Consider the following 9,446-nt stretch of genomic DNA (forward strand, 5'->3'; position numbering starts at 1 on the left):
TCAACGATAGTAACCCCCTTGACGCTTGATCTGCACCTGATGCTGGCCCTAGAGGGCAGATTATGACGTCAGTTTTATTTTTTAACACTTTCTGTGTAACAAGCATACATTTCTCTACTCTTTCTCTTTTCTTGAACTGAATTGGTGCTTTGTGCTTCAGGTCCTGTGGAGACAACTTTCCCTGGTCATGCTTGCTGTGTCCCTAGGCACATCCATGACCATGTAGTGTCTAGTCTCGTGGTTCCAACCATGGAGGTAGAAAATCGGTGGACAGGCTTATTGTAATGCATGGAATCGAATGAGGAATATAAAAACACACGACGTCCTTCGATTTCTGCCTCAACCAGCCTCGGTGTGAACCCGTGCCAACCCCCTGCACGCTGGTCTCAACAAGTCTCTGTTGGCAGGAACTGGCAGGGGAGCTTTTTTGGCGCTTGTCAGTTTCACGTTTTAGTGTATCCTCAATTTAAGCCCAATCCTTTCCACAGCCACAGGCTGCTCTCTCTACTTAACTCCTCAGAGAAGCTAAATCCTGCTCCACCACATTTACCAGTTGTCAAGGACATCGGCTACTTGAATCGTACATTAAATCTTTTGATCTGTGTTTTATTTCGGTAACTACAGTGGGGAGAACAAGTATTTGATACACTGCTGATTTTGCAGGTTTTCCCACTTAGAAAGAATGTAGAGGTCTGTAATTTTTATCATAGGTACACTTCAACTGTGAGAGACGGAATCTAAAACAAAAATCCAGAAAATCACATTGTATGACTTTTAAATAATTAATTTGCATTTTATTGTATGAAATAAGTATTTGATCACCTACCAACCAGTAATAATTCCAGCTCTCACAGACCTGTTAGTTTTTCTTTAAGAAGCCCTCCTATTCTCCACTCATTACCTGTATTAACTGCACCAGTTTGAACTCGTTACCTTTATAAAAGACACACTCCACACACTCAATCAATCAGACCCCAACCTCTCCACAATGGGCAAGACCAAAGAGCTTTTTTTTATTTTTATTATTTATTTTTTGGCTGTGAGAGTCAATTTATTTAAGCCCGCTGATTTAGGTGAATTTACCCTTGAACGTGTCACCTTAACCATCAACGCAACAATTGCCCCCCCTGAGAGATTTGGCAGGAGCCGCCACTGATGCCCTCATCTCTCTCTGAAGATCCCTCCTTGAGCAGGGGATCCAATCCAGGATTGAGGGGGGCGATGGTCTCTGATTAATCCAGTTTGAGTCCTGTTGGAAGGCCTGATGTGGACTCCCCTGTGTGTGGCAGTCTGTCCTGCGATCCTTGCTGAATGGTTGATGCCACCTTGTCCACTTCTATGCCATATTGGGTATCTACGGCTGATGATCGCTCAAGCTTGGCATGTTCAGGCTGGGTGCTATCCCTTTTCTTGTCATTAGAGGGCAGGCTGCCCCTGTCTGCCTGGGCCCTGGTGGTCTTCCTTAGTGCATTGCCCTTCATCATAGCCAACAGGTGGTCCAACATGATGCAGCCCTCCTCCTGGACTGGGGGGGCTTTACGAATTATTTTTCCGTTCTCCCCCCTCGGTCTCTTGGCGTCATCCTCCTCTTGCTGTTTCTTCCTCTTCTCTGCCTTGATGGCCTGCTCTCTCCAGGTCTGGTTTTCCTTGATTGCTTTAAGGAAGAGTCCTCTGAAGGTCTTGATGGTGTTGAACAGCTCCTCTAGTGAGAGGCGGGACGTGTCCTCACACAGATACTCTGCTAGCTCTTCCTTCTTCTTTTTGATGGAGGCAAAGAGCTCCTGCAGCTTCTCACAGGCCTCCAGGTTCCCCTTCATAGCAGTGAGATACTGCTGCTTGATATCCTCCTGAGAAGAAGAGGACACTTTTTTCTCAGAACCCTTCAACCGTTTGACCAGTGAGCTCGACTCTGCCTGAATAGAATCCACATTTATTCTAGCAGCCTTTTCACAGATCTCTAGATCATCCGGAAGGTTCAGCAAGTCAGCATGGGTTTTCTCCGCCTCCTCCAGGATGTGATGGAGCAATGTGATACGGGACTTGTTGGCTTTGGTATCTGTGAGCTTCAGCAAGGTGCTGATCTTGAAGCCATCTGCATTGCCTATGTGACTCCCATAGTTGAGGAAGTTTCCAATGTCAAGTATGAGCTTGCAGAAACTTGGAAGGCGGGTGCTCTCCTTCAAACTCTCACAGGCTGCGTCCAGCAGCTCAGCTTTGGGTTGCAGCATCTTTAACACAGAAGGGGTCTCCTCACAGAGAAGCATGCACTCGATCCTCATGGTGTAGCATGAAACTGATAGGAGCTCGAGGTAGAACCGATCCACACCGGCCAGCTTCTCTATCTCCCCTTGGTATGACTTGAGGTTCTCAATCTCATGTTTCTCCGGCAGTAACGTCTGCATCTGTTTCAGCACCTCGACGTCAAACTTGGAACGGTCCCCATTTTGGATCATAGCTACAAAGTCTTTATGTGAGCATCTGAACTGCTTCAAGAATATGTTCAAATCTAGATTTTTCTTGGCATCAATGAAGGATATCTCTTTGGGCTCTCGTTTGACCGTAGTGTTGGTACTTTTGGCCTTTGAGTCAGTCACTGGCAGACAGAAGAGCTCCTCAATGCTGGAGTAGTCAGGTTCCAGGGAATCAGACTGCACTGACGACCACATGGATTGGCTTTCAGACACCACTCTGGAGGGCAGCTTCTGCCAGTTGAGCTTCTTCATGCGCAGTGTGGGACAGCGGCTGGCCTTGGGGAGAGGAGCGTTCTGGGGCACAATAATACCTCCTCCAATACCTGGGGGAGGGGGTGGTGGGGGAGGGGGGCCCATACCAGGCAGGGGAGGGGGAGGTGGGGGGCCCATACCAGGCAGGGGAGGGGGAGGTGGGGGGCCCATACCAGGCAGGGGAGGGGGAGGAGGTGGACCTCCCTGCCCCATCCCTGGTAGAGGTGGTGGAGGAGGAGGTGGCATCCCAGGTAAAGGAGGAGGTGGTGGGGGTGCACCATAAGTGGTGCCTGGCAGGGGTGGGGGTGGGGGAGGAGGAGGGTTTGGGGTAGCAGCAGGAAGTGGAGGGGGAGGAGGGGGAGGAGGGGGAGTTACGGAAGCCATGTCTGATTGGTTGGTTGTGCTGCCGAGCAAGTCTGTCTGGATTGCCCTGTTGGTGGTCTTGGTCTTGGGACTGGCTGAGATCTGTTGTCTCTTGGAAGAGAGCAGGCGCTCCATCAAACGTTCAGCGGAGTCCATTTGTGAGTCGTGGGCCAGCAGAGTGGCACGGACAGCCAGGGCCTCCAGGGTCAGCCACACGTCTCCCCGTCCTGGAGCCACCAGCAGCAGAGCCTGCAGGATGGACAGCAGCTGGACAGAGGCTGGGGAGCTGCTCACTTTGGTGAGGAGGGAGGTGAAGACCTCCTGGTGACTGCTCATGTCGATGCCTCCGTACACCCTCTCCATCTCCTCCGCATCCTCGGCCATGGAATCCTCAAAGGCCTCACACTGGATGTTCAGGTCCAGGTCCTCAGTCTCCCTGTTACATAAACACACATGCACATATGCACGCACACGCACACACAACATAGGTATTGATGTTTGGGAAATCTTACAGAAAGTGACTGTGACTGTTGTTCCACCAACATTTGATTAGCATTTAATGCATCCCACACCTACCTCAGCATTGGCAGTATATCCAAAACTGGAAAATACATAATTAAGATGAATCCCAGTACTTTCAATATCTCAATATCTCTATATTATCTCAATGGCCAATGCACACAGTGTTTTTGTAGCACTGTCAAATGTTGCAAATGTTGTAATAGTTTCTTATTGCATCACAATGGGACAATTGGAAAAACTTCAACATTCTAAATTGCCTGACACAGAAGAGCTTGCCTTGAAAACGCCTTGTCTAATGGTTTCTATTTTATTTTTTTAAATATTTTTTTTACTTTCTTTTTATTGAGATGTTACAGATATACAAAAATAATACTTTTCAGTTTTGGTTTGTTTTTACACAAAACACAAACATGTCCCAACCCCCCCCCCCCCCCCCCCCCACAAAATCCCAAGTGGTGCATCCCAGGACGAAGGATATAAATAAACAACAATAAATAATAATAATAATAATAACAGTGGTGATAGGTAATGAAGACAGTACAGGTAAGTAATCAAAGAGATAAAGAGAAATAAAGTGCAATTCATTTGTAAGTGAGGATAGATGAGATGGTCGTGTTGGTCTGTGATACCATGTCTGTTATGATTGTAATATGTCCCTCTCTAGAACGAGATGATGTATCTCTAGGGGTTTATCCTGATAAATAGATTCACAACATATGTCATCACTCAGCATCCAGCGCACTTGCATTGTCAGGGAGGGTTTTTAGTTTGTTGAAATAGGATATTATTGGGTTCCAGGTGAAATAAAAGCGGTCTTTGGACCCCCTAAGTGTATATTTAATCTTTTCAAGTTTCAAGTGAAGCATAAGGTCAGTCAACCATAAGGAGGAATTCGGTGGTTTGGGGGATGTCCAACAAAGCAAAATCCTCCGTCGAGCAAGTAGAGTGGCAAATGCCACAATGTCTTTATGCTTGTTAATAATCTGTTGGTCAGTTGGCGCTATGCCAAAGATAGCTGAGTAGGCGTTAGGTTGCAGGTTCAGATCTAGTGCCTGTGAGAGGGTCCTGAAAACTGCTGACCAATAATCAAATAATAAGGGACATGACCAAAACATGTGTGTTAGCGTTGCCGGAGCGTTATGACATCTGCTACAATTCTCATCCACGTCAGGATAGATTCTGGCTAGCCTAGATTTGGAAAGGTGAATTCGGTGCAAGACCTTAAATTGGATTACGCCTAGTCTAGCACATGATGTGCTCCCGTTAACTCTCGTCAGAGCCTCAGTCCAGGAGTCATCGGGTATTACGTCCCCTAGCTCCTCCTGCCATTTCTCTTTAATTTTGTGGAGGGAAGTGTCTCCGAGGGATGATATGCTAGAGTAAATACTTGATATTAGGCCTTTTAGATTGGGAGGAATTTGGAGGATATCATCTATAGCAGAAGGTTGTGGTGCATTTGGGAAGTTTGGATCCAAACTTTTAATGAAATGTCGGACCTGGAGGTATCGAAAATAACTTGAGCGGGGAAGGTTGAATTTTTGAGAGAGGTGATTAAAGGTCGAGAAGACGCCCTCAGTATAGAGATCTTTAAATTTGGAGAGACCGAGTCTTTTCCATAAGGCGAAAGCATTGTCTATTCTGGCGGGGACAAAAAGGTGGTTATTGCAGATAGGGGCTAGGTTGGAGAAATCTTTTAAACCAAAGTGGCGTCGAAATTGTGACCATATTCGTAATGTATTAACAACAACAGGGTTAGAGGTGTAGTGTGGGGCAGATAGAGGGAGTTTGGAGGTAATCAAGGCGGAGAGGGATGTTGAAAGACATGACTCATTTTCTATTTCGCACCAAGACGGCTGTGGTGAATGGACCCAGTATATGATTTTCTGAATATTGGCAGCCCAGTGATAATAAAGCAAATTTGGTAGGCCCAGTCCGCCCTGGGACCGATGTCGCTGTAGAAGTCTTTTCTGTATTCTAGGGACTTTACCCCCCCCAAATGAAAGATGATATGGACTTATCTATGGACGAGAAGAAGGACTTTGGGAGGAATATAGGGAGACATTGGAAAAGGTAGAGGAATCGGGGTAGAACGTTCATCTTAATGCTTAATACAGTTGATCTTCCCTGCCAGTGATAAATTAATGGACCTCCATTTCTGTAAATCATCTTTTAATTTATTAACAAGGGGCGTGAAGTTTTTTTCATGTAGTTTAGAGAAGGACCGTGTAATATTAATTCCCAAATATTTGAAGCCAGATTTAGACAAATGGAAGGGCAAGTCACATTGTGGGATTGCGAGATCTAGGTTGTTCACTGGAAAACATTCGCTCTTAGTGAGGTTGATCTTGTATCCCGAAAAGCTACCAAATCTATGCAGCATCTGAACTATATGGGAAATGCATTGCACCGGTTCAGATACATACAACAGTAAGTCGTCGGCATATAGCGCCACCTTGTGTTCCTTCCCCCATCTAGAAATTCCATTTATTATTGGAGAAGATTTTAACATGATAGACAGAGGTTCGATGGCGAATGAGAATAGGAGTGGGCTCAGCGGGCACCCCTGGCGTGTCCCTCTCGACAATGAGAAAAATGTGGAGCGTTTCCCGTTCGTAACTACCGATGCCTTAGGACAGGGGTCGGCAATAGGCGGCCCGTGGGCCATTGCTGGCCCGTCACCAATAATATTTGGCCCAGCAGATTATTTTGAGAATCCACTTTTTATTTTTTATTTTTTTTATTTTTTTATAATAATATCGGACCGACAGTCCCACATATAGCGCCTATAATGTCCGAATAGAGAATCGAACTCCACCTGAATAATGCTTATTGTACTTTTATCCATGTTGAGAGTGAATGACACAGGGACAGACAATCAGGCAGCAAGGTGCACCGAAGCGCACTGACGCTGAACCCCTCAGAGTGAATCATAAGCAGGTGGACAACGCGTCACGGTGCTGAAATAGCCGACATACCGTGTGTGGTTTGAACAAAATAACACGAGCTCAGTAAGCCATTCAAACGTAATGTTTACGTATATGTGACTGCAACACACATATGAACAGTAACAACGCAAATTCTGTTTAATTTTCTGAAAAACATTGAAAACAAAATCGGCGCAAACAAAAAGCATCTCCCATCGGTCAGTATTTGCTTGATATCTGGTGATATTGACGTCACTTTAATCCACAGGCAGTTCTCAAGGTTTTTATGCATCCATCGATTCCTCTCGTGCGTCTTTATCGCATTCATTGACGAAAAGGACGACTCGCGTATAGAAAGGGAACATTGTGAGCACGGAAAATGTCTCTCACAACGGCTTTGCATTGATGAAACCAGGTAGGATGAACGTATAGTTCGCTGTCCATTCCTCTTTAAATGCCCTGTTTCCACCGTCAACTTTCCTCTTTAGACCTTTGGAGAGTGACATTATGTTTCTCTTGCTAGCAGGTTAAATGTTTGGCTAACTTCACCCGGCACGCAAACAACCAATCCAATAATAATAATGTGACCTTGTCTGGGAGGAGGGGGGAATAATTATCAGAATGAAACTGTTACATAATTATTAGAATAAGTTAGGCTACGCTACATCGTCAGTCCACACATTTATTATTCAAAAATATGGAAAAGTGTGAAACTACGTTTCAACGTTGTTGAGAATCACAACACAAACTCGCTAATCAAGCCAAAATACTGCAACATAATGGATTGGACAGCTACCTAGTTAACTAGAACACTACTTTACATTGTTAGCAGGTTCACAAAACAAGCTGTGTTAGTTGACTAGCGATGTGTACAGTCGAAAGAAAAGTCAAAGCATTAGAACGTGTCACATTTTAAAACAATCAATTACTTAAATTAGCCTTTGATTATGTTCGGGCCCGCCATCTAGTGGCTCAAAAAAAATTTGGCCCGAGGCCAAACCTAATTGCCGACCCCTGCCTTAGGAGATGAGTATAGTAGTCTGATCCATGCAATAAAAGTGGGTCCAAAGCCAAAAGCTTTCAGACATTCAAATAAGTACGCCCACTCCACTCTGTCAAAAGCCTTCTCCGCATCCAGGGAGAGAACCACCTCAGGTACCTCCTCGGACGTAGGAGAATGTACGACATTTAGAAGGTTTCGGATGTTAGAGAATGAGTGGCGGCCCAGCATGAAGCCAGTTTGATCAGGGGAGATCACCTCGTCTGTGACGGACTCTAGACGCCGGGCGAGTGCTTTAGCTAATATCTTGACATCGCTGTTGAGCAGCGAGATGGGGCGATGTGAACCACACTCCGTTCTGTCTTTCCCTGGTTTCGGTAAAAGGGTTATGAATGCCTCTGTTAGCGTCTGTGGCAGGGCCTCATTATCCATTGAGTCATTGAACATTTCTAAGATGAGCGGAGTTAATTTGGTTGAGAATTTTTTGTAGAATTCGATGGGGTATCCATCAGGGCCCGGGGCCTTACTACTTTGCATAGCTGTGATTGCATTATAAATGTCGGTGTCTTGGAAGGGTAGTTCAAGTTCTGCTTTATGAACAGGGTTGATAACAGGGGCATTTAAATTTGTGAAGAAATGTTGCATATTGGTATCATCATTGGGTGCCTCAGAAGTGTACAATTTGGAATAAAATGCCCTAAAAGTCTCATTGATTTCGAGGGGGTCAGTTGTAAGCTCCCCATTTTCTCTTTTAATTTGTGGAATCTGTTGGTCAGAGGATTTACATTTTAATTGATGCGCTAACATTCTACCAGCCTTTTCCCCATGCTCATAAACAAAGCCTCGTGATTTCAGCAGCATACGTTCTGTCTTATCGGATGTTAATAACTCGTATTTGGCTTTGAGATTCAGCTTATTTTTGTAAAGCTCCGGGGTGGGAGAGTCAGAGTATTGATGATCTATGTCAATCATTGAGTTGAGAAGTTGCTCCTGTTCTTGCCTCCTAGCTTTGTTCAGCCTAGATGTGTATGCAATAATGTCCCCCCTTATTACTACTTTAAGGGTCTGCCAGAGCAGGGAGGGAGAAACAGTGTCGTCCCTATTGGTTTCCAAGAAATTGTCTATGGCAGTTGAAATCATTTGGCAGAATTCTTTATCTGTTAGTAGTGTGGTATCAAGTCTCCATGGAGCGCGGTCAGAGTAGTTAAGTGGGAAGGACAGATCCAATAGTACTGGGGCATGGTCAGATTCAATTATGGTTGAATATTCTACGTTTTTGACAAAGGGAAGTAGTGTTCTGTCTATAAAGAAGTAATCAATTCTGCTATACGAATGGTGGACGTGTGAAAAAAACGAGAATTTTTTATCGTGAGGAAATTGGAAGCGCCATGGATCGACACATCCAATTTGGTCCATGAACGCTGACAACATTTTAGCTAGGGATGTCCCGATCCCACTTTTTCACTACCGATACCGATACCGATACCTGGGCTTCGGGTATCGGCGATACCGATACCGATCCGATATTTGTATACATTTTTTGACCCCTGAATATTATATATATATATTTTTTTTTTCTTCCTAACACCAGGGGAGCCACCCCTCCTAAATTTCGTTGTTTGGTACCTGTACTGTAGCAATGACAATAAAGACCATTCATTCATTCAAATACCTCCCCAGTATATAGTCCACACCAACAACAGTTAAATTAAAGACTGCCAGCCTTTATTAAAGCAACAAAAATAGTACTCTGCAGTACTCAGTGACCGTATGTCAATATTTTTTTTTAAATAATGTTACTTTTCATTTGCACCTGATGCTGGCCCATTAGGGGTAACTTATAACTAATGCCCTCGATATTTTGATGTTTTACTTTCAGACGAGCCTTGTCTGTGCCATCTTAAAGCCACTATT

The 9,446-nt window shown here is 44.8% G+C and overlaps 1 protein-coding gene across 1 annotated transcript; it reads right to left on the reverse strand.

Moving 5' to 3' along the window:
• LOC308167899 (inverted formin-2-like) lies at positions 1-9,431 on the reverse strand (the record flags this gene model as incomplete). Its single annotated transcript, XM_080542377.1, has 3 exons — positions 1-48; positions 1,443-3,522; positions 9,418-9,431. 3 exons carry the CDS (start codon positions 9,429-9,431, stop codon positions 1-3), a joined length of 2,142 nt encoding a protein of 713 aa, XP_080398503.1.
• Positions 9,432-9,446: the final 15 nt, after the last annotated feature.

This window comes from Nansenia antarctica (genome assembly GCF_963989245.1).
Source record: "Nansenia antarctica genome assembly, chromosome: 11".
Taxonomy (NCBI): domain Eukaryota; kingdom Metazoa; phylum Chordata; class Actinopteri; order Argentiniformes; family Microstomatidae; genus Nansenia; species Nansenia antarctica.